Below are 24903 nucleotides of genomic sequence, written 5' to 3'. Positions count from 1 at the left end.
AGCCGTACTGTCTCATCTGTGATGGGGAAACTGTCCCTTTGAACAAGTTCAGTTTTGAAGAGTCTTAGTCCAGTGCCCAAAACACTCACTACAAAGCAATCAATGTTTCTGGATTCTCTCTCTCTCAGACTGCAGGACAAGGCCTCTATCAGAGCTGATAATAATAACGCCACACTGCTGTCTATGACTCAAATAGCCCAAGTGAGACATATACAGCTGCCACTGATCTAGAATCAGCTTTACATTCACAGGATGTGAATAACGGATACCAGAACAACATGTGGGAGGAACCATATCAGATCTGAATGGTCCTTTAAAAAGAAAGAATGAGGTTATTAAAGAGCTAAGAATGGCATTTTACAAGAGCTTTACATGTCACATTCATCATCATGCTATGGCTGTAGTTTACTGTCCAGGACAAAAATGAAGAGAATGAGATCTGTTTTTTTAACACAGTCATCCCATAGGAATGCATTTACACTACTGAGAATCCTCTTCTTTTGTACATTATTATAATTTAGGGCCGCACAAGTGTGCATGTGGTATACCAGCTCAAAGCAACCTTTTTGAATTTTACATTTTAAATCCACCTGCGAAAAATAACAAGAGACAAGAATGTGCTGCTCAAACGAAGATCTTGTGAGATAATGACTATGTTTCCTTAGCATCACACACGCACACTGATCTACAGGCATTACCTGCAAACACACATCAGGAAGCTCTGACCTTGCCACTAAAGGTGATTTAAGAGAGGACTCTAGTAAAACCTTAGGGATCGCATCCTATTTCAGAAGACACTTTCATTCAAAGCAGCTTACTGTGCATTATGACAAGAACCTGAGGTTAAATGATTTGCTGAAGGACACAATAGCTGTAGTTCACGAATCACACCTAATGAGTTTAGACCACAGATCTATAACAATTATACAGAATCCATTTTAAATACGACCCAATGCACAATTATAAACTATTTTCTCCATTTCATGTAAAAGAAAATGAATCCAAATTTATCTTGCATGAAATGCAAGTTGGAGATGTTATTTGACACAGACTCTATTAATAAACATTATTATAAAACTATTTTCTCGATCAGTATCTTTGTCTTCTTTTTAAAAGATATTAGGCCTATATGAATATATATATGTATATGTCTATATATTATTTATTTGAGAAGCAAAGTTATAGATATAAGACTGTACAAACGTTAGTAATAATATATTTTTCTTACCCCACTGACAAATACCTTAATCTTGTTTTAAGGATGTTTAGATATTTTTACTGGCAAAAAATATAAAAATACTGATAAAGAACTAGTTGTTAATTGCAGGATCACATGCTGTATCAGGATGAGCAGGAGGGTTAATGGTGATGGCAATAACAAAGAAAAACCTGTGAGCTTTCATTTGGTGCTGGATAATTACTGTAATAGACAGGTAGCGGATAAACAGACGTGCGCGTGGATGTTTTTGCGCACACCGGTACTGCGCTTAAACATATGAAACCTCTTAATATAAACGAAGTGATGGTTATCTCCTGGAAATATAGTGAGGATCAAATGAACAAAACGACGAATATATTGTCAGAATCATTTTAGGTAAAATAAATTAACAGCGTTGACATAAGACGACAAATTTTCCTCACAGAAATGCGAATAACCGCTATCCAGGTCACGCGCAACTGAGCCGTATACTTTTATCGTTTTCTTAATGACAGGCGGCACAGAAACATCCACCTTTAACATATTAATAGGGTCATACAGTAAATAAACACTAAAAAATTACAGAAATGATGCGTATATGAAGACTCCCCTGAAATATTCAGCGTCCTTTGACAACCCGTGCGTTTATCCAAGGTTTCATGGACATTTTGTACGTATTTCTTAATTGTAGTTGTAGGCTAACGTACATACCTTTGTCTGACAGCGTCAGTTTTTCTTCAAAGCTGCTCTCTAGAGCCTTGTTCTCCATTTTGTTCATGGTTTGTTAGTCAGTCATTCCATTACAGGGTCCAAACGCGTAAAAAGAGGAACTCCCAGTTTTGAACACACCCGAATGCAGTAGCCCTTTAAATCTGATCAGCAACAAACAGTTGCGCTCTATTAAAAGAGAAAAACGATCGATGATTGATTAAATTCGCTATTCCCACTGATTTGTGTGATCTCAGCTGTGAAAACTAAAGACAGAAGAAGAGGGGGGCCCAGGTCCGGGGCCCTGCCCACCACACAGCAGCCGCTAGCCGAATACAGCCACTCTATGCGGGACGGTCTCTGACAGTCCACTGGACCGCACCATTGACCTGCATGGGGGACACTGACACACAGTTAGCACGTTTAAAAAGGCTACTCATGTTTATACAGACTATATCTGGTTTTATATGTCTCATTTGCTTCAATTATCGAAGTAAAATACTGGAGTCTTCTCAGCTGCTGTAAAGAAAAGGTAGGTTTGAAGGTTTTTTCAGCATGGCTCCCCCTGGTTTCTGAAAGCTGGATCTGCGGCAGAAGGATGGAGGCAAACACGTCCTCTAACGCATCCCACTGGAAAACTGAAGTGTATCCCATATTTTAGAAGTCATAATGATCCTATCATCCTATGACCTAGTGGGCCTGCAAACGCAATGTATTTGATTACAAGAGAGATTAAAAAAAAAGATAATAAATTTGCGAATTTAGCTGACCAATTGTTCCATAAAAATGTTTACTATTTTAATTTAAGTAGCAACTAATAATAAAAATATAAAATATAGGTAATTTTGGATAGAGGTTGTTGAGTGAGTTGGCAGTGTCTAAAACATTAGTTTCAAAAGGGATTATGATATATGATTAAATATCCTAATAAATGTGTTGCTCATTTAGCCTACTTCTTTTACATAAAAGCTACAGGTCAGTTGTTATATAGTTCTCCAAAAACAACAACAAAGATTGCTCTTAAATTAAAAGCAGGTTGCCTTATATCTCAAACTAACTTTTATTTAAATAAGGACCAGGTCTGCCTTGAAACTAGTCATAGCAAACTGATAACATTATTATTTCCCTTAAAAAACCATTAAACATCACATTAAATTGGATTTGATTAAAAAAAATGTTGCTACTAGAACTACAGTTAAAGATGCATTAAAGTGAACCATGTCCAAGACACAAATTATAATAGTTAATACAGTACCAATCAAAGACCCTCAGACCCTTTTAACTGCGACCACAACAATCTGAGACTGCTGGAAATGTCATTACGGTTCCCACTGGATTGGGTCATGTGTAAGCAAATGTGAGGCTGGTCTTATTTAATACTTTAACTAGAGCATTTAAGAGTTGAAATCAGGCCATTATAGCAGCACGGAGTAAATCAGCCATCTGGTACCACTGATATAACCCATGCCCAGCACTGGACTAGTGGAGCAGACCTGCATTAAACCACTTACATTTGTGTGAGTCAGCAACATTTCCAAAACAAAAACGGTCAAATGGATACAAAAGACACGCAGACATCAGAATGCAGCCAAAGCAGACATAAAAAAATAACACAGAGGTCAAAAACCGCATGCAACGCAGTCATGCGGAGAGGTTTCTCAGACTGATTTCAGTGCATGCTTGTGGGTATTTTGAGATAAATGTAGATCCAATCAGTCATGAGTTAAACAATCGAGATCTGTAGAGCGCAGAACCCTGGGGATGTGTATCTGGCGTCATCGCGCACTCATTGCGTACTCTTCCTAAAATCATCTGTTATGTCTCGCTGTCATGGAGAACAGCACATATCTGATAACAGGCTTTGTTGAGTCATAGGTGAGAATGTGGTCAGGTTAGTCTTTACTGGACACCTCCGGACCAGAAAACAGATTCATTTAACTGACACTAAGCAAACTTACAAATGTGATTCATCTTAAATTTAAATCAAGTTTGTTTATGAGTAGATATGGGTTCTATATAATATGTGCAGTGCTTTGTAAAGATTTCACATTAAATTCTCTTCTAATGCGGTCTGCTAATAAACCTAAGAGAGGCAGAACTACAGATAGTAAAGAGGTTAGACATAAAATCCGAGGTATTTTGTGATCTACTCAACAACTAACATGCACCATCGTCACTAATAAGAAGGGCAAATCTGATGTCGTCTCCCAAATGACATACACTGTAAAAAAACCCCGTAAATTTACAGGTAACGGCCTGTTTTTTTTCCCCCAGAAATTTGCCGTTTTGTCATTATACAGCGAATTCCTGTTATTTTACAGATATTTGCTGTAATTTAAAGGTCCACTATTAAATTTACAGGTAATTGCTTGTATTTTAGTTTTACATCAATTTTACGTTTTTTTAAAGGAAATTGTCTGTATTTTTACAGGGTTATGTGTAATTTTACATAAAATATTCGTAATATTTTACAGTTTTTTTCTGTTAAATTAGAAAACACAGAAAAGAAGGTATAACTGCAGAAATCAGCAGTCATTTAACATGTTTTCCTTGAAGATCATTAAGCATGTGGGTGTTAAAGTGAGTTTTAAGGTTAAATAATAGTATTTCCGTACTATATACGGTAAAAACTGTGATAGATCTAATGGTACATTTAATGTAATTTTACTGTAAAATACATTTAAATTTACAGTTTTTGAAAGTGAAAAAGAACAACTCGTTTAATTTACAGTGAAAAAACGTAAATTGACATTCCCACAATTCTCTGCGTGACACTTAACATTTGATGTGTTTTTGTTGAAAAAACTATGTTTCTTCATAGTTTTCTTAGTTTTTTTTTAATCAGTTATGTATATTAGGGTTTTATGTTACATTTAATGTTGTTAAACTAATGTTTATTGCATTTTTAAAATTTCATGTGTCACCATGATGGTGTTTAATGTTTGTGCGAATGACACTGTGCAGTTTCTATATATTAGTATTAACTCTCTTGTGGAAGAGCTGCTTGTAATGAGCTTTGAATGATCATGTGACTCATCACCACTGTGGTTGTTGGTTGTCAGTGTATTACAATGGTACAAAACCGAAATTAATACTTCAATAGGTCAGTAAATTAACATTATATCAGATAATGAAAGATAATTTTGTGTAGAATAACAGTAATAAACCATAATTATAGGATAAGAAATTACCATTTTTTTTACAGTTTTTTTACAGTTTTTTTCCTGACAGTGTTTTTCCGTTTTTTAACAGACATTTTCTGGCGCCCCTGCTGCCAGAAAATTACCGTTTTTTTACGTTTTTTTTTTTACAGTGTACACTATGCACTATATACTCTACTCGTATACATTTAGACAGCTTGATAACTCCTCCCCCTTTGCCTAATTAAAAGGTGCATATTAAGTGCACTGGTTAAATAAATGCATCATCCAGGTATATGAAGTGCACTTCTAATTGTTTGAATTTTCATTGTGAACACATTACTCACACTATTTTACAAAATGGCATAGTGTGTGTGTGAATTGGGATGCATCAGGAGTATAATGGAGTTTTTGGATGTGCTTTTGAAGAAGCCCAATTTAAAGAAGCTGTTGACGTCTCCTTCAAAACACCTTAAGCACTTCAATCAAATGCATTTTGCATTGTTCTCAGATGTGTCCGTGTCATCTTAAAGTCTACACAGGCCCCAAGGCTCAGGGATTTCTAGATTCTTCAACATTTTGAAGAATGTTGGTAAACAGACAGTTGATGGTAGCCATTGACTTTCATTGTAAAAAAAAAAAATACCATGGAAGTTAATGGCTACTCTCAACTGTCTGGTTATACCGACATTCTTCAAAATATCTTCTTTTGTGTTCAACAGAAGAAAGAAACTCATACAGGTTTGGAACAATGTGAGGGTCAGTAAATGATGACAAAAATTGGGTGAACTATCCCTTTTAGATGAAAACCAAACAGTTCAAAAATATATATATTTTTTATAAATGCCAAATTTGAACATACAGAAATGTAAGTAACGACACATATATTTTGGGATATTGTTCATAGATGGACTACTTTAAAGGTGCTTTTTAGGAAAAACTGGTCAAATTCCACTTTAATTGTGTGCAATCATCTTTTTCAACAAACAAAAACGAATCGGTTACCTAACGTAACCTCGGTTCTCTCTAGAAGAGGGAACGAGTATTGCGTAAGCTAGCTTACGCTGCGGGAAAGATTCATCTTTGCTGAGATATTGAAGCCAAAAAATTATTTCATAATTTTGTATCCATACACAACGCAGTTCCTCTGCGGCAGACCTAGAGCGGGCTAGCTAGCAGCTCATTGGTTCGCTCAGAGAGAACTGCTTAAGCCTATGGGAGAGCGGGGCTGAACCCGCTTCCAATGAGAGGCGCCCGCGCGCTCATTGCGTCATGACCCGCCAGAATGGGCGTGGCCATGGTGTATATAAGGCGCTCTCCCAGGCTTATATGTTGATTTATTTCAGCGTGAAGCGAAACGCTAGTAGCGCAAGCACGGCCGGGAACGCAATACTCGTTCCCTCTTCTAGAGAGAACCGAGGTTACGTTAGGTAACCGATTCGTTCTCTTACGAGAGGTTCTCTCGTATTGCGTAAGCTAGCTTACGCTGCGGGAACACCTGGCCAACGCCGTGCGCGCTACGAATCCACTCATGAAAAACCCAGGGATATACCGGGGGAATTTCCTAACGTGGAGTGAATGTACAAAGAGGCCGCAGAGCGGGCTCATGAAGTGTACACATAAGCATGTATGGGGCCAGCAGAGCGGGCACATGAAGTGTATAAGCATTACAGGAGAGCACAAGGGGCGAACCGGTTGTGAGGGACCTCCAGAAATGCAGCTTCTTAGAGAGCTGTTCGTCAGACAGCTAGTAATTTTGCCTGCAAGGCGGGAACTTCCAAGTTATAAAACCTGACAAAAGTGGACGGGGAGGCCCATCCCGCGGCCACACAAATGTCATGAATGGAAATTCCACAGGACCATGCCCACGATGAGGCCATGCCTCTAGTGGAGTGCGCCCTGATGCCCAGAGGGCAGGGCAGGCATTTAGATGCGTAAGCAGAGGCGATAGCGTCCACTATCCATCTAGACAGTGTCTGTTTTGAGGCGGCCAGACCCTTGGTGCGCCCCCCAAACGACACGAAAAGCTGCTCAGCGCGTCTGAACGCGGCAGCGCGCGTAGTGTACAATCTCAGAGCCCGCACCGGACAAAGGAGATTGGCATCGCGCTCACTATCGGATGAAGGCAGAGCCGATAGGGAGATAATCTGAGCCCTGAACGGGGTACCAATCGCCTTCGGGACATAGCCATGTCTAGGTTTGAGAATGACAATCGAATCATTCGGTCCAAACTCAAGACACGCGGCGCTGGATGAGAGCGCGTGAAGATCCCCAACGCGTTTAACTGAGGACAGAGCCGTCAGGAAAACGGTTTTGAGCGAGAGGTATTTCAGATCCACAGACTCGAGCGGTTCGAACGGGGGTGCTTTCATAGCTTCAAGGACTATAGAAAGATCCCAAACCGGAACCGACGGGGGCCGCGGAGGGTTCATCCTCTTAGCTCCCCTGAGGAAGCGGATGACTAACTCGTCTTTGCCCAATGACTGAGCGCGTCGGGGTTCCGCGAACGCCGCGACGGCTGCCACATAAACCTTGAGAGTGGAGGGGGACCTGCCCTTGTCCAGCATCTCTTGAAGGAAAACAAGCAAAGACGGCACCTCGCACGACCGTGGGTCCAGCTGTTTGTCGGTGCACCATTTTGAGAACACAGACCATTTAGACGCATAGAGCCTTCTCGTGGAAGGTGCTCTAGCCTGTATGACAGTGTTTCTTACTCCCTCTGGCAAATCAACGAATAGTCGTTGATCACCCATGCATGCAGCGCCCAGCGCTGTGGATGGGGGTGCCAGATCGTGCCGCGAGCTTGAGAGAGGAGATCTGCTCTGACTGGGATGGGCCACGGGGCTGTCTGTGACAGCTGCGTGAGCTCCGGAACCCAATTCTGACTCTCCCAACGCGGGGCTATGAGGAGCACCGAGTGGCGTGTGTCCCTGATCCTCTGAATTACCTGTGGTAACAGAGCGATCGGAGGGAATGCATAGAGCGGGCGGCGAGGCCATTCCTGGGCTAGCGCGTCCTCGCTCTTCGAGAAATATATTGGGCAGTGAGCGTTCTCTTCTGACGCGAAGAGGTCTACTTCTGCTCTGCCGAATAGTCGCCACAGTAACTGGACCGTCTGTGAGTTCAGGGACCATTCTCCTGTGGAGATGAGGTTCCTGGACAGTATGTCTGGACCGTCGTTCAGATGGCCCGGCACGTGCGTCGCTCTGAGCGAGAGCAGGCGGCTCTGAGACCAAACTAGAATGCGGTGCGTCAGTCGACAGAGATTTCTGGATCTGACACCGCCCTGACGGTTGAGATAGGAGACCACGGCCATATTGTCCGAACGGATCAGGACGTGGTGTCCCTGGATGCGCGGGAGAAAGTGCGAGAGCGCGTTCTCGACCGCCAGCATTTCCAGACAGTTTATATGTAATGGGCTTTCCTGAATCGACCAGTGGCCGAAGGCCGGTGAGCCCTCGCAGACTGCACCCCAACCCGTGTTGGATGCATCTGTCGAGATGACTTTTCGGCAGGAAAAGGTCCCCATCGTGACGCCTAGACGAAACCATTCTGCTACTGTCCATGGCTGCAGCGCCGTGAGACACGTTTGCGTAACCCTGATCAGCTGGCGACCCGTGTTCCACGCGCGGTGGGGTACACGGCTGTTCAACCAGAACTGAAGCGGACGCATGTGCAGAAGGCCCAGCTGAAGTACAGCGGAGGCTGAGGCCATGTAACCCAGCATCCTCTGAAAAGTTTTCAGAGGCCTGCGGGTGCCCATCTGGAACGAGGCGGCTAGACGCTGAACACTGCGCGCGCGCTGTGTAGACAGGCGAGCCGTCATCGTGACCGAGTCCAAATCTATTCCTAGGAAGGAAATCGATTGACTGGGATGAAGGGAGCTCTTTGTCCAGTTGACAGAGAGGCCCAGCGTTTCCAAATGGTCGAGGAGAACTGCGCGGTGCGACAGAAGCTCCGTCTGTGATTGGGCCAAAATCAGCCAGTCGTCCAGATAATTCAGAATGCGCAGCCCCTGGCTTCGCAGGGGGGCGAGCGCCGTATCCATGCACTTCGTGAATGTACGGGGCGCCAGAGATAAGCCGAACGGGAGAACGGCGTATTGATAAACAAGACCCTCGAAGGCGAAACGTAAGAATGGCCTGTGACGGGGATTTATCTGGATCTGAAAATAGGCGTCTTTCAGGTCTAGAGATATGAACCAGTCCCCTTGGCGCACCTGCGCGAGGAGTTTCCTGGTAGTGAGCATCTTGAACGGTCTCTTCATGAGCGCTTTGTTCAAAGACCTGAGATCTAAGATCGGTCTGAGGCCGCCGTCTTTCTTGGGAACCAGAAAATAACGGCCGTAAAACCCCGACTCGGTCATAGATGGCGGGACTCTCTCTATCGCGCCCTTTTGCAACAGCGTCGCAATTTCTGAGCGGAGCGTGCCGGCGGCCAGCGGGCTGACAGAAGATTCGAGCTGCGCGCGCGCACGAGGCGGGCGGCGGCGAAACTGTAGCAGGTAGCCGTTCTTTATAATGCTTAACACCCACGGGGAAATGCCTGGAATGGCTTCCCACGCTTTGGAGCATGCGGCTAGTGGCTGAATGGCTGTATTGCCCTGATTGCTGCACATAGCGGGCTGGACACAGTGTGTGGGCGCGCTTTGAATGTGTGTGGCAACGGGATTTGCACTCAGAGAGGAGTCTATGGGCCGTGACACAGAGCGAGCAGAGAGGGGACACGTGCACGAGCTCGTGGGCGTGTTTATGTTCTCTGATATTAGAGCGGGCTGTGCCCGTTTCATGTGATGGGGCTCTGATAGAGACACGGGATATGTTATGCTTGTGTGTATGGGTGAACACATGATTGTGGGCACATTTTCTACACAACTGGCAAAATTTCTCTTTTTGAGATTTCTCTGGGTAGCCGTAAAAACGGCTTTTTGTCGCTCGCAAGCGGGCTGGGACACCGGCTTGTTTGTGGCGGTCAACACTACAGCAGTCGGCGAAATAACGGGGACTGGCAGAGGGCGAAGCTTTGACGGCGGTCCGGCTGCGGCGGGAGAGCACCGTCGTTTTCTTGACATTGTTAGGCAGACTTCTGATGATCAGGCTTCAGCGTGATCTTGGGTCGCGGGCCACGGGGGGGCGGCGGTCTGCGGCGGCTGTCAGAGCGAGAGCGAGGGCGAGGGCGGCCGCTCTGACTGCGCTGAGTTGTTTGAGTCTGCGGAGGGGGGCGCTGTGATGGGGCTCTGGCGGAGGGCTCGTGAGAGCGGCCCGCTGAAGAGCTAGCGCGGCGGGGTAGAAACAAGTTCATCGCCTGAGAAGCTTTCTGTACTTCAGAAAAGCGATCGACAATTCCCGTGACGGCAGATCCAAACAGGCCCGTCGGGGAGAGGGGCGCGTTGAGAAACGCGGCGCGCTCAGAATCTCCCATGTCGGCGAGCGTGAGCCATAAGTGTCTCTCAGCAACACAAAGGCTGGCCATGCATTTCCCCAGAGCTTGTGCGGCGGCTTTAGTGGCGCGAAGGGCGAGATCCGTAGCACTTCTCAAATCCGTGACGGCGGGGGGGGGTTTTCTACCGCCTTCGGCCCATTCACGGAGAATATCGCTCTGTAACACTTGGAGGACAGACATAGAGTGAAGCGCAGCGGCGGCCTGACCGGCGGCGGCGTAAGCGCGAGCATGAAAGCTCGAGGTCGCTCTGCAAGCCTTCGAAGGAAGCGTGGGTGAAGAACGCCATCTAGCGGAGGGCGGGCAGAGGTGTGTGGCGACCAAGTCCTCGACGGGCGGCATGGCTGCATAGCCTTTCTCGGCGGCTCCGTCCACCGAGCGCAGCGAGGCGGATACATCGGAGCGATTTCTAGCCGAGAGCGGTGCATTCCAGGATTTTGTCAGCTCTGCGTGAAGTTCAGGCAGGAATGGAGCGGCCCGGGTGCACGCGGGGGTCGAGCGCCGATGAAAAAAGCTACCGTCCATTCGGTTCGGGGCCTGCTCGGGTGGAGGAGACCACTCGAGACCGAGGCGTTCGACGGCCTGTGAGAGGAGGCGCATCAGCTCCTCTTCTATCCCGGCGCGGGTCCCCGTCGACTCTCTCGCGGATCCGAGAGATGCCTAGTCTTCACTGTCAGAACCGAGCAGTGAACAGGAGTCCTTCTCCTCCGCGGCGTCATCGGAAACAACAGAGCGGCCACTCGGCGGCAACTGAATGTCCGGCAGGGGCGGGGAGGGAGAGCGGGAAGCGGGAGGCGGCGGCGGCGGCCCGCATGTTTCCGCTGGGGGCTCCGGCGGCCTTTGAGAGCGGCGTTTCTTTTTACGCGGCGAGAGAATAGGCGGCGCGGGAGCGGTTTTCACTGCCAGAAGTCGTGCCCGCAGGGACGATAACGGCAGGCTTTCACAGAGGTCGCATCCTCCATCAGCGAGGGCGAGTTCTGCATGCTCGAGTCCCAAGCAGAGAGCGCAGATGACATGGCGGTCTCCGTCCTCGAGACGAGCGCGGCAAGAGCCGCAGGAAAAACGAGACATCTTTAAAAAGACGCTCGGCTCTTTTAGAAATAGAGAAAGGATACAATCGTCGGATGGCCTAGCTTGCTGGGCGGCTGAAGGTGGCGAAGACGGCCGGCTTCTTCAGGGTCCTTGAGCTCGCTAGAGGATGCCTTCTTCGACGGCGATGGCTTTTCTCAGGAACAGCAGAAGCGTGCAGCTTGCTGAAGATGAAATGAATCAACATATAAGCCTGGGAGAGCGCCTTATATACACCATGGCCACGCCCATTCTGGCGGGTCATGACGCAATGAGCGCGCGGGCGCCTCTCATTGGAAGCGGGTTCAGCCCCGCTCTCCCATAGGCTTAAGCAGTTCTCTCTGAGCGAACCAATGAGCTGCTAGCTAGCCCGCTCTAGGTCTGCCGCAGAGGAACTGCGTTGTGTATGGATACAAAATTATGAAATAATTTTTTGGCTTCAATATCTCAGCAAAGATGAATCTTTCCCGCAGCGTAAGCTAGCTTACGCAATACGAGAGAACCTCTCGTAAGAGAACCTATAGGTTCATCATAAGGTTGAGCAGATTGTGAGTAGATGTTTTTAATTTAAAGGTGAACTATTGTATTAATGAAATCTCATTACACTGATCCCACCTCACAAGTGATGTACAATGACCTTTTAGAATATGTTGGTCAATAGATTGTTCATCTCAAAAACATCACATTATCAGCTATGATCAGTTTATGAAATCTGAATGATATGCAGATAAAGATAAGCTGTATCAGACAATGGTGAGGTCAGCATTTGAACATATTCACAGCTGCTGATGGGGGTGGTCCGAACAGCTGCAGGGTTTGAGATATCACCAACAGGCGACATACGGGATGGGTGGACAACATTCTGCATTTCTGCACTCTTATTACTCCAAATATTTCAACATACTATTTCATCCAGTATGAATGAAGCGAAGTTCTATAAAAGCAAATTCTTATTTAATGGCTTTCAAATGGGATAATATCTGGGGCCAGTTTCACAAAAAGCTAAGACTAGTCTTAAAAGTTAGTCATCACATTTTTTCTTTAAGACTGTTCATAACTGTTTTAAGTCAGTTACATAAAAATTTGATAGAATGTAAGACTGATTGCCCCTTGACTAACCTAGTTGGTCATACTAGTACTAGTAAGACACAACATAATAGCTATGTTTATGCAACATGGCCCCTGTACTCATATGGTTGCCTATTACTAAAGACTAAAAAGCTCATATATAAAAAAACAGTAACCCTAATTAAAATTCAGTGAGAAACTTATTTTGCATCGACTACAGAATGACACATCAAATAATCCAGCTTGATTTGAGGAAAGGTGAGCTAATATTTTTTTTTTTAAACTATTACTTCAAATTTTGTCCAATGTAAAAATGGGTGTAAACTTTTCACAGACTTACATTAAGGGAGGGACTGGAGTCAGACTTGAGGGTGGCTCGTTACCACCTAGCAACCACCCTAGCAACTGAAGAGCATCACACTCAATATCACCCAGCAACCGCATAGCAATGACCTAGCAACCACCTACAACAAATATGCAAAAACACATAATTTCAAATTTCAGATATGAAAATGTCTAAATACAGCCCTGAATGTAACTAAATAAATAATGCAAATTCAACACAGTTAAAAATACCTATTGTGGATCTTATTTTAAAGTTTTGTTTTTTTTAATTGAAGATTTATAGTATATTTATTCATAATTATCATTAAAAATCTTTAGCATGTACACATAGACTACCATTCAAAAGTTTGGGGTCAGTAAAATTTGTTTCAAATAAATATACTTTTATTCAGCAAGGACAAGTTAAATTGATAAAAGTTACACTTATAATGTTACAAAAGATTTCTGTTTCAAATAAATGTTGATCTTTTGAACTTTCTATTCATCAAAGAAACAATGAAAAACTAAAAAATGTATCTCGGTTTTGATAAAAAATATTAAGCAGTTTTCAACATTGATAATAATAAGAAATGTCTCTTCCGCAGAATATCATCATATTAAAATGATTTCTGAAGGATCATGTGACACTGAAGACATTTTACAATTTATTAACTTAGAAAACACTTATTTTAAATTGTAATAATATTTCACAATATGACTGTTTTTACTGTATTTTTTTATTAAATAATCGCAGCCTTGGTGAGCAGACGAGGCCTTTCAAAAACATTAAAAGTCTGTGTATATTAGCGTGTTGCAAACATTGTAAAATCATAATCGAATAATCTTATAACATCATAATCTAAAAAAGGTATCAAACAGAAAATAAACAGCCCTGATGAACCATTTTATGCATAATGTTGACCTTGACCAGAGGTCACTCCCTGAAGCTACAGAGGACAGTTTCAAGTCATGAGCGTCTGAAATCCCCGCATAGATTTTGGCATTGTTCAGATGAGCACAGACCTCCACACCCTCCTCTAGTCCCACAACAGCTGCTCATTACACCACTGACCCAGGATCAGCTGAAGCACATCCCTCCCAGCATCATGTTCACCGTCCAGCAGGTCCAGGATCAGCTGCTGAGGGATCAAGGGTTTGGAGCTCAGCTGTGTGTGCTCTGACTTTCAGCTGTTCAGACGTGAGTGAGTCAGACCGAGAGAGGATCTACGCTTCTGAGAATGCTTTGATTCGTTCAGATCACTGCAGACATGTCTGCTAGAAGTTCAAAAGCTACTAGACATGGTTTTATTAAAGTGATACACATTTAGAAAACCCTTAAAGGGATAATCCACCGACTATGTTATTCCCTTAACTAAGACGAGTTGATGCATACCTCTCTCGTCTCAGTGCGTGCGCTCAATCGCTCTGTCTTGCGGAGACACTTTGTTAGCACTTAGCCCAGTTCATTTATTAGGATCCAAACAGAGAAGCGACCAAACACCTCCACGTTTTCCCTATTTAAATACAGTAACACGAGTAGTGTAACTCGACCAAGAATGGTGACACAAAATAAAACATTGCACTTTTCTAAGCGTGTAAAGTGGATAACTATAATGTATGGCGGAATACCACAGCAAGTGCTTGGGAGCACTTCGACTCGGCGCAGTAATATCATCACTCGTGAAAAATCCTCTCCCCCTCTCCTTCTGCAGAGTGATGATATTACTGCGCCGAGTCCATAGATATATATGCGCCGGCCGAGTCGAAGTGCTCCCAAGCACTTGCTGTAGTATTCCGCCATACATTATAGTTATCCATTTTACACTCTTAGAAAAGTGCAATGTTTTATTTATTTAGAGCGATTGAGTGCACGCACTGAGACGAGAGAGGTATGTATCAACTCGTCTTAGTTAAGGGAATAACATCGTTTAATATGAAAAAAAACGGTGGAGTATCCCTTTAACCTGTCATAGTAAAAATTTGATATAATAATTCATAATAAGGAAAAAGAAGAAATAATAATCTTACTGGGGCTGACATTTTATGTAGAGACATTTTTAGGGAAATAAGAGCACATAAATACTTCAAATCCTTAAGTAAATTCTTTACTAAGGCTGTTTAAGCAGGAATCCATATTTTTGCAGGATTATACAAGAACGATGCCTTTGAAAGGACTGTGGGTTCATAGAAACCTGGGAAGAGGAAATTTAGGATATTCAGTAAATCGTTCCATGATCAAAAGTTTAAACTCTTTAGCCAACTCCAGCTAAATTAAGTAAAAGCCTGATTTTTCAATGAAGCAGAGATGATGTTACCTGGACCAGGTGTGTCCTGTCCTTTGTCCTCCTGTATCCACCTGCATGTTCCCGACAGGAAGGCGGCGCTGGACACAAGGTGTTTGGCTGAAGGATTGTTGTTCACTATGTCAAAGTGTCCCGGGCCAGGGAAGGGTGGGTCTTTGGCGGGTATCAGAGGTGGCGCTGATAATCCTAAGTAGTGTCTCCTTCTGCATAGCGATAAAACTTTGATCATTGTATGTGACAAACATAAAACAGCTTAATCCAGTGTGAAGAATGAGACATCTGAGATATCATGATTATCATGATGAAAACTAGTTAATGATAAAAGCAGCTGTTTTATGTCAAATATATTCAAAAGTAGCTGTGTATTCTGATGAAATTCTTTGCAAGCAATATTTAAATGGCCAAAAAATCATTCTATAATAGTAGACGGTCCACCAGTGCATTGTTGCTCTTAAAGGGATAGTTCACACAAAAATGGAAATTCTCTCATCATTTACTCATACTCAAGTTGTTCCAAACCTGTATGAGTTTCTTTCTTCTGTTGAACACAAAAGAAGATATGTTGAAGAATGTCAGTAACTAAACAGTTGATGGACCCCACTGACTTTCATAGTTTGGGAAAAAAAATACTATGGAAGTCAATGGGGTCCATCAACTGTTTGGTTACCAACATTCTTCAACATATCTGGAAACACTTTATTTTAGGGTTCAATTATCACTATTAATTAGTTGCTCATTAGCATGCATGCTACTAGGATGCTGACTGTTTATTAGTACTTATAAAGCACATATTAATGCCTTTTTCTGCATGACCTTATTCTACATCCCATAATCCTACCCAATACCTAAACTTAAATGCTACAAAAACTTCCTTACTAACTATCCTATTAATAATTAATAAATCAGGAGTTTATTGAGGCAAAAGTCATATAGTGAATATGTGTTCCCCATACTAAAGTGTTAGCAAATATCTTCTTTCGTGTTCAGCAGAAGAAAGAAATTTACACAGGTTGGGAACAAAATGAGGGTGAGTAAATGACAGAATTTTCATTTTTGGGTGAACTGTCCCTTTAAGAGCATAAAATAAAATGTATTTGATTGGTATAAGTTTAATGCAGTCCAGTTGTGACTGACGACCTACGGAAGAACGGTTCTCTTCACGGGTTCTGGTGGTTGATAGGGGTTGTAGGTCCCGGGACCGGGGTTGTTGTTTCTCACGGGCGGCTGGATCCGGGCAGTGGTGGATTTAAAACAGGAGATAGGAACTAGAGGAGTCTTCTGGACCAAAACATCACTCACTTTATAGTGGCCTTTAGAAGAAGGATAGAGATAGAAAGATACATAATCTGAAATATCTTTCGGTTGTTTGACAGTCGATAGCTTTAAACATGAACATATGAATAAATAGATTAATAGTTTTACAATATTTGATTGTGATTACAGCAGGACATATCTCTTATTTTCCAATGAATACTTTGAATACTCATTTCACTACTGAATTTAAAATACAACCCATAATTCCAACCGTACAGTGGCTGTTATTACATGCACATGCAAAGGAACATTCACACCCTTGAAAAGCTGACAACACTCACTAATATTCATATATGCTTTCAAATATAATGTTGTTTTTAACCTCAGATTTAATTACTGAATTGTTGACAATTTTAACAGTTTGGATTGCACCTTTAACTTAATTATTCCCATCTAAAATGGGAGTTACTCACAGGGAGAAGGTCCTTTAAAGTTGTCCGTTAAAGTTGCACCACGTCTGGTTTTGGAGCGAAATGCACATTGAGCCGAAACGGTTGAATTTCTGTACACGACATTATAAAACACCTGAGAGCAAAAAAGTTACAAATAAAAATAAAATAAATTTCCATTCAAAAGTTGAGACAGTAAGATATTTTAAATAATGTAATATTTCTATTTAGCAAGGACACATTAAATTGATCAAAAGTCACTGCAAAGATGTTTAAAAGGTTACAAAAGATTCTATTCCAAATAAATGATGTTCTTTTGAACTTTCTATTCATTAGAAAGCAGAGAAGAGTCCTGAAAAAAAAATGCATCATGGTTTCCACAAAAATATGAATCAGCACAACTGTTTTTTAACATTATTAATAATAAATGTTTCTTGAGCAGTAAATTAGCATATTAGAATGATTTCTGAAGGATCATGTGACACTGAAGACTGGAGTAATTGCTAAAGTAATATTTACTGTAATCAATGATACTACATACATCATATTGATTTGGGGCAGGATTTTCACTTTTTTGCGTTTCCCTCTTTACTGCAAGAGGCAGACGGAACGTTCTGGATTCTCCTCTGTTGAAGTCGTGCTTGAGAAGTAGAGACGTCTGGAGGTTATAAGCATCAGGTCCTGGGTGTAACCTCGGGAAGCTACGGGGCACACGACCAGCCTTGAGATGCAAAAACAGTCAGGGATATTATTCATTAAATTCATTATATCTTATTTCAAAGAGTTGCAAGGAATTAACCTATTAAACAATATAAAATGCCTAATGTCTAAAAAAATAAAAGTAGCCTATATTTGGAATGTTTAAGACCCAAGACCTTATATAATAACAAAACAGACTCCACAAGCATTGATTAATGTAAGAAAAGCCAGTGATTAAATTGTCTGATGATCAGGGTCTCACTTTTGACGCAAAGCTGCCTGTTCCTCTCATAGAGAATGAAGGACTGCATCCCTCAGCAGCTGTGTGTGAGACATATGTACCAGGACCTGGATTCTCATTCTGAAATGACAGACAGACAGACAGACAGACAGACAGATAGTGATATTTTAATTGAATTTTTTATTTTTATTTTTAATTGAATGTGGGAGAGTTGGATTATTTATGAAACTCACCAGGTGATCCTGAAACCTTTTTGTCTGTGAGGAAAAGCCTTTCTTCTCTTCATTACTGATGATGACTGTCTGGTACTTGGTTGGAATGGATGAAGCACATCCCTGACCTACTATAGAAACAGATACATGACTGTTAATACGAACAAATACAGAAAAATAAAAACTATTTAGCAGATCTAATGACACTAACGTTAGAGGTAAATCAATCACTCACATTCATTCAGTCCTTTGTGTAATTTAACGTTACCCATGCCTTTCTTTCCCTAATCATGAAGTTCTCTATGTGTAGAGGGAGAAAGAAAACGATAAACAAAAAAAAGTATTTATTTAATAATCACCAGTCGGTTTAAACATCGAGAGAAAAGCCTGTGCTCTTGTTTTCATGATGTTGTAGGTGAACTCGCTCAAAAGTTTCTGTCGGATTTACTCTTTGTTGCCATGGCAACATGTAAACGTCACGCTGTGGGTTCAGCATTTCTTATTGCAAACGCATAACAAACAAAACAAATACTCGAAACTATCTAAAAATTAAAATATCCAACTATTTTAAATAATTTATAAAATTCTTAAATTTTACGACCCCATTAGGTGTAAAAGGATATTCATATGAATAAAATAATTTATTAATATGCTAGTTTTTCTTAATTTCGTTACATTGTCCTCCCTAAATCTTATCCCAAAGGCAGGCTTTTACATTTAGTAAACGCAAGGCTATAGTTGCTTTTATAACAAACACTCTGTCGCCGCTTGGTGGCTACTACTGGATATGACGGGAAAGTCAAAAAAGCGGGAGAAAGCGCGAGATCTTGTTGTGCGGGGCGAACACGCGAGCTCAATGTTATTTAGCTAAATACATAGAAATGTAATATTGACTAGAAAGAAAAACAACGCAAAATGAAAATATCACGAAGGCGTGGCTTACCCGTTAGTGTCCGTGTTTCATTGGTCAAAGAGGAACGTCACATGGAAACGCCCACGACATCTGATAAATGTTATATTTCTTAGATATTATAATTGACATTATTATTAGCGATTCAATTGTCTAAACCCACTGTCAGAATATTATTATTACATTTCCCTGATCGTACCCAACCAAAAAGGCCTAAATAACTTAAATTTAGAGGGATGACGACGGTAAACAAACCTCTTCAGTTAAAGTTAATCACATGCCTTATGATTTAATCGAAAACTGCTATTTTAAAAAAATCAAATAAGAAAATCCTGGAGGAACTACTACAGGTTTGGAGGTTTTTTTTATTCGAATTCTGCTCTGGAGGGGAGCGAGCGTCCCCTGTCGGACTGGAGGACAAGTGAAGTTCTGCAGTCGAAGGATCCGCTTCAGCTCTTCTCGGTCATTGAGCAGTTCAGTTCCATCATGGCGATGCACGCCAAAGCGACTCCACCGCAGATCCCCGATACCCGCCGCGAGCTTTCCGAGCTGGTCAAAAGAAAACAAGAGCTTGCAGTAATTATACACGTTTCTAAATATTCAAAAGACCAAAATCGATCTTGATCCGGCACCAAGTAATGCGTATATTGACTGGAATACCCGTATCTGTGATGATAAGGATGCTAACGCGAGACTGAAATAGACTTGTACAGATACATTATTTAAAATTAATGCATGTGTGTTTGTATTTAATAATCAGATAGTCTTCGATTATATATGTACTTCATATTTCAAAACGACTCTTCCATTTTGTAATTACTGTATCTCTTGTATATTTATGTTAACATGCTAACTGTATTAGCCGCTTTTGTTATGGCGCCTCCTGATGCACAACATACTGCAGATATACAACATTAAAGACATGCCACTTGTGCATAGCTTAAGGTTTACTTTGTACAATTTCAAAAATATGTGAAGAACGTAGAACTGCACAGTGAAAGTAATATTATTACCATGTGATCATGTGTAACGTTAGGTCATGAATGGTTGACAGCTGCAGCTAAAATTATTAACGGCAATTTTGCTGACTTTGTTTTAAGCATAATGCTAAAATGAACACTTTGTACAGAATATATATATACAGATTTTGCATGTATTTTTCTCAGGAGACTCTGGTGAATCTGGAAAGACAGATTTATGCATTTGAAGGAAGTTACCTGGAGGACACTCAGATGTACGGGAACATCATTCGAGGATGGGACCGATATCTGACCAATCAAAAGTGAGTGTAAAGTGACATCATGTGGTTTAATGATGTATAAATCTTAAAGGCGTAAAGGTCAGCATCAGCTTTCTTCTGCTTTAGGAATTCCAACAGCAAGACTGATCGGAGGAACAGGAAGTTCAAGGAAGCGGAACGTCTTTTCAGCAAGTCCTCTGTCACATCGGTGGCGGTCAGTATTATAGAAATATATAATAAGAAATAATGATTAATAATGATGAAATGATGCTGAAAGAAGATTGTCTTTCAGGCTGTTTGTGCTCTTGGAGGGATTCCTGATCATATGAATGAAAAACGTGAGTAGAATCTCAAGCTTCTTGTGTCTGCAAGACATTTCAGTCAATCATGTATCTCCATTCATTGTTAAATGGACTGTGTTTTCAAACCTAGTGAGCTGTCTGTGTAGGCATTTCTCTCCCTCATAGGCTCATCGTCTACCTATTTTATTTTTGGGAATTGTCAAATGAACATTCAGAATGTGCATGTGAAGTCCAGAAATGCTGTCTAGGTTGGCAGCTCACAAAGTTAAAGGATTAGTTCACCTCAAAATTAAAATTTCCTGATAATTTACTCACCCCAATGCCATCCAAGATGTTCATGTCTTTCTTTCTTCAGTGGAAAAGAAATTAAGTTTTTTGAGGAAAACATTTCAGGATTTTTCTCCACACAATGGACTTGAATTGCAACCAACGTTTTGAAGTCCAAATCAATGCAGTTTCAGAGGGCTATGAAGAGCTTCATACGGCTCTGCACGATACCAGCTGAAGAATAGTGTCTTATCTAGCGAAACGATCTGTCATTTTCTAAAAAAAAATAAACATTTATATACTTTTTAACCACAATTGTTCGTCTGCGATGCGCCAGGGATTACGTCATCACGTTGGAAACGTCACGCGTCACGTCATCTATCTAAGTTATTTGTCTGGTTAAAAAAGCCAGGAAAGGGCGAAAAATTCCATCTAATTTTCTACGTGACGTTTCCAACGTGATAACGTAATCCCTGGCGCGTCGCAGACCAGCACAAGACGAACAATTGTGGTTAAAAAGTATATAAATGAAATTATTATTATTTATTTTTTTTGAAAATATTCCTCAGCTGGGATCGTGCAGAGCTGTTTGAATCCCTTCAAAGCCCTTTGAAACTGCATTGATTTGGACTTCAAAACGTTGGTTGCAATTCAAGTCCATTGTGTGGAGAAAAATCCTGAAATGTTTTCCTCAAAAAAAACTTAATTTCTTTGCCACTGAAGAAAGAAAGACATTAACATCTTGGATGGCATTGGCGAGAGTAAATTATCAGGAAATTTTCATTTTGAGGTGAACTAATCCTTTAAATGGTGTGTTCAACTTGCTTTCGAATCGCTCTCGCAGTAATTAGATGTCATACACCGATTGGTCTGCACAAGCAAGTGTGGGTCTCTGCACTGCAGTTTGGAGTACTGGGCCAAAACCTACTTTTGAAAGGTAGAGGTGTAAAGAAAGGTCTTTATCATTGGTCAAGAAAGCTGTTTGTCAGAGTGTGGGTTAGGGGTTAGTTTCTGTTACAGCAATTCAGCGTTTCACGTCGAACACTCCTAGAGGTACACTATGGAACTTTTGACCATCCAGCGGTTAAAAAACGAAACTGGATGCGTTTTGCTGAAGAACATTGTTTTGGTTGTGCTTCGGCTCTGTGTGACTGTGCGAATGAATATGGATATTCTACTGCTCATAAAACATAAAAAAGCTTCATGAGAAAAATGTGCTGCTTACTTGATACACGCTTTGAAGCTTCAGTGTCAAATGTAACATCACTACCTTAAAGAGAAATAGCCAATTTGACGATTATTTTACAAGATTGGTAAGTTACTTTGATTCAGTGTATTTAGTGGCCTGATGTGTCAATCACTTTATGTCTGTAAACTTTCCTTTTCCTCTACTCTTATAGGCGAGCCAGGCAGCGGAACAGAGAGCGACACGTCCCCGGACCTCCAGAACCAGGAAAACGAACCCAGCCAGGAAGACACAGAGGAGGCAGACGGAGCCCTACAGGACCTGAAACCCCAGAAAGCTGCTTCGTCTTCCTCTGGAAGCCACCACAACAGCCACAAGAAACGCAAGAACAAGAACAGACACAGGTACCTGATCTCCAGCATGCCCTTGAGGTCCAGGATATAAGATGGTGATTTATTTATGACCTCATGTCGGCTGATCCAGTGCTATTTCAAAACAGGCTGTGAAATGTTTGATGTAATGTCTTTTGGACACATCTGAGTGGATGTGGGCGCAGTTATAAATTGACATATTCACAGATGATTATGATAGCCACGCCTCTTTTCCCAAACGGGAGGAGTTTACTTCAGGTTCATTTTTGTTCTTTCCTTTCTGTTCTTTTACTTTTGTTCTTTCCTCTCTTATGGATTTGGCCTAAAGACTCTTTCTCAGTCCTAATGCTTATCTAATGCTGTTCTGGTCCAGGTCAGACGTATAAGAGGCTGGTTTGATTAGAGAATGAAACACTCAAATGAAACGGTTTGAAGCTGTGTTTGTATTAGATGGACAGAGGGGAGATTTTGAGAAGCTAGTTTTCAACGAGTATACACAGCCCATTTTCCGTACTGTATTTATAGATGATTTTTGGAAAATTACTATGGATTGGAAGGTTTGATATTAACTGGGTCTAAAATTAACATCAAATGTGACTTTAATGGGTAAATCTTGTCAGTCGGCCTGTATAATTTAAAAAAAATGTTTTTTTTGAATGTTCAATATGATATATGAACTATTCAGACCCTTTTGACATTTTCTTTATTGTTGTACAAAATAAACTGCTGAACTAAATTTGCTGATATAATCCTGTCATTAAGCCACAAACATGTTGGGAAATCTTGATTTTGTCATGTGTGGTTTGGAGCAGATGAAGTTTGCATCCAGGGTAATTTCCCATTATATAAGATGAGCTCTAGTTAGGGTCTGATAATCACTGATGCCCTATAGAGGATGCTTTATAAACCCAAGTGTTGACACCCTATCTAGTCCACTGTGGGATTGATGTGCTGGTCGGTCTAGTGCACTAACCTCTGATGCTCTTCCTTCCTAACGCTGCCCCCTTCAGCCCCTCTGGCATGTTTGATTATGACTTCGAGTAAGTCTCAATTTTACTTCCTGTTTCTCAGTCGCGTGTCTTCTGTCCGTTGGCTGTGTAGGGCCGTCCACGTCGCGTGGGTGAATGCTGTGCTGCTTGCTTCTGCCTCATCATTCACAGATGCTGCTGCAGTTTTGTTTTGGTTTTGCATTTATTTTTCAGCTGCATGCTTGTGGAGTTCATAGACATGTTGGGTTTTTAGTTAGTTGCATGCAGGGTTTTAAAAGTGTCCATTAGTTTATCTGGCCATGATAGAGTTTATTTGTTTTGTCCTCACAGATTTGACATGAAGATGAACAAGAAACCCAGAGCAGTAAGTTCAGATGTACTTCTCTTGTACACATGTGAATAACTTAATGTTTATGTTTGAATGTGTCAGATGATGTCACTACAGACCAATCAGTGACAACAGTATTTGTATATTCTGATGTTATCTTGCTGCTTAATATATTGAAAAAAAAGTTCTTAATCTTTCTTTAATTAGAATTTAAGCTTTCACTCATTTTCACTTTTTATCCAGTGTGTAATAGTGTGATTTGTGTGTTTCTGCAGGATTACTCGGCCTAACGGATCCCCTCAGTCTCTCACAGACATTCACACACACCAAACCTCTTCAGTCAATCCTGATTCTCTCCGCTCCAGAACGTCTGGATCTTCTCCTGCATTTCTCCACTTGTGTTTGCTTTTTCCCTGACCGTAGTGAAGCTCTCATGTGAATTATAGTCTCTATTGGATTCAGATCCTGTTATTGCATGATATGTATTGCAAACATGAGGTTCCAGAACTGCTCATAAAGCTTGAATCTTTTTATTTATGATGTTACATGGACGATGCATCAGTGGATCCAAACCTTTGCTCCTGCTTTTAGATATACATCACTTTTTTTTGTTAAACTTGTGTAGCTAATGTAAAAAGTTGGTCATGTCATTATTTTTTGTTTTGTTTTTTACCATCTTGTTTTGAATAAAACTGAAATAAGACAATGTGTTGTTTGATGGCCAATTCTTGAATTAAAAATAATTTGGTCTGTAAGCATATTGATAAATTGATTAAAACTAGAAATACTAGTTGTTCAAACACTGAGATTAATCTTAATGTTGAGAAACTCGTTTTACTGCGCTGCTTTCTTTGAGACATTATAAACCTTTTAACTCGGATTTTGAAAAATCATAGCAGTGTTTCTCAGAGCAGATCGACTGAACCCTGCCTCTACGAGAGTGACATACCCATCTCATAAAATATCAGATATAAGAGCATCAGATTGACTAACAATCCTTTGGACTTTATGAAAAATCTGTAAGTTGAGCAGCATTTGTCCTGGAAACTCTTCACATATATCACCAAACAATCAAGCTTTTGTAAGTCTGCAATTTTTCTTTTTCAGGACCTGACAGAAACATTAGTCACAATACAAAAAAACACATAAACCCAACACACCGAATACAGGGACAAATGTAAATGTGTGAATACAGGAGGAGCTCTGA

The 24903-nt window shown here is 41.4% G+C and overlaps 3 protein-coding genes across 10 annotated transcripts in view; 1 reads left to right on the top strand and 2 right to left on the bottom strand.

Moving 5' to 3' along the window:
• The window catches only part of LOC130077347 (MAP7 domain-containing protein 1-like), a 43369-nt gene extending 41115 nt beyond the window's left edge, over positions 1-2254 (bottom strand). For all 6 annotated transcript variants that reach the window (XM_056242557.1, XM_056242561.1, XM_056242559.1 and 3 more), the window contains exon 1: positions 1910-2254. In XM_056242557.1, coding sequence (XP_056098532.1) covers positions 1910-1976 — 67 coding nt within the window. In that variant the 5' untranslated portion in view covers positions 1977-2254. The remainder of the gene's footprint in view (positions 1-1909) is intronic.
• Positions 2255-15007: 12753 nt separating this feature from the next.
• On the bottom strand, positions 15008-18375 carry stpg1 (sperm-tail PG-rich repeat containing 1). The gene is made up of 8 exons (XM_056242554.1): positions 18339-18375; positions 18125-18234; positions 17913-18011; positions 17493-17672; positions 16976-17087; positions 16390-16558; positions 15261-15451; positions 15008-15137 (listed from the first exon to the last, which is right to left on the bottom strand). The coding sequence occupies exons 1-8, from the start codon at positions 18373-18375 to the stop codon at positions 15064-15066; spliced, it is 972 nt and encodes a 323-aa protein (XP_056098529.1). The 3' UTR covers positions 15008-15063.
• Positions 18376-19443: 1068 nt separating this feature from the next.
• Positions 19444-24404, top strand: meaf6 (MYST/Esa1-associated factor 6). Of its 3 annotated transcripts, none has more exons than XM_056242585.1 (8): positions 19444-19589; positions 20180-20295; positions 20380-20467; positions 20546-20591; positions 22223-22412; positions 23390-23419; positions 23699-23732; positions 23972-24404. In XM_056242585.1, exons 1-8 carry the CDS (start codon positions 19500-19502, stop codon positions 23984-23986), a joined length of 609 nt encoding a protein of 202 aa, XP_056098560.1. In that variant the 5' UTR covers positions 19444-19499; the 3' UTR covers positions 23987-24404. The 3 variants fall into 3 exon arrangements, with proteins under 3 accessions (XP_056098560.1, XP_056098561.1, XP_056098562.1); XM_056242587.1 differs by having other exon boundaries at positions 19494-19589; positions 20158-20295; XM_056242586.1 differs by lacking the exon at positions 23390-23419.
• Positions 24405-24903: the final 499 nt, after the last annotated feature.

The sequence above is a fragment of the Rhinichthys klamathensis genome, unplaced genomic scaffold, assembly GCF_029890125.1.
Source record: "Rhinichthys klamathensis goyatoka isolate OS25496 unplaced genomic scaffold, OSU_Roscu_1.1 h1tg000731l_1, whole genome shotgun sequence".
Lineage (NCBI taxonomy): Eukaryota > Metazoa > Chordata > Actinopteri > Cypriniformes > Leuciscidae > Rhinichthys > Rhinichthys klamathensis.
Note: the sequence above shows the minus strand (reverse complement) of the source record. Positions and strands in the feature narration are given on the sequence as shown.

Bases quoted from the DNA above. Each gene is read 5' to 3' on its own strand.
- stpg1 (XM_056242554.1), bottom strand. From the start codon at position 18,375: ATGGGTAACGTTAAATTACACAAAGGACTGAATGAAT. The intron at 17,673-17,912 runs GTGAGACCCTGA...TTGCATCTCAAG, and splicing joins CAGGCAGCTTTGCGTCAAAA to GCTGGTCGTGTGCCCCGTAG. The intron at 16,559-16,975 runs GTGAGTAACTCC...CTTCTTCTAAAG, and splicing joins CTTTAAAGGACCTTCTCCCT to GCCACTATAAAGTGAGTGAT.
- meaf6 (XM_056242585.1), top strand. From the start codon at position 19,500: ATGGCGATGCACGCCAAAGCGACTCCACCGCAGATCCCCGATACCCGC. The intron at 19,590-20,179 runs GTAATTATACAC...TATTTTTCTCAG, and splicing joins AAAGAAAACAAGAGCTTGCA to GAGACTCTGGTGAATCTGGA. The intron at 20,592-22,222 runs GTGAGTAGAATC...CTACTCTTATAG, and splicing joins TGATCATATGAATGAAAAAC to GCGAGCCAGGCAGCGGAACA.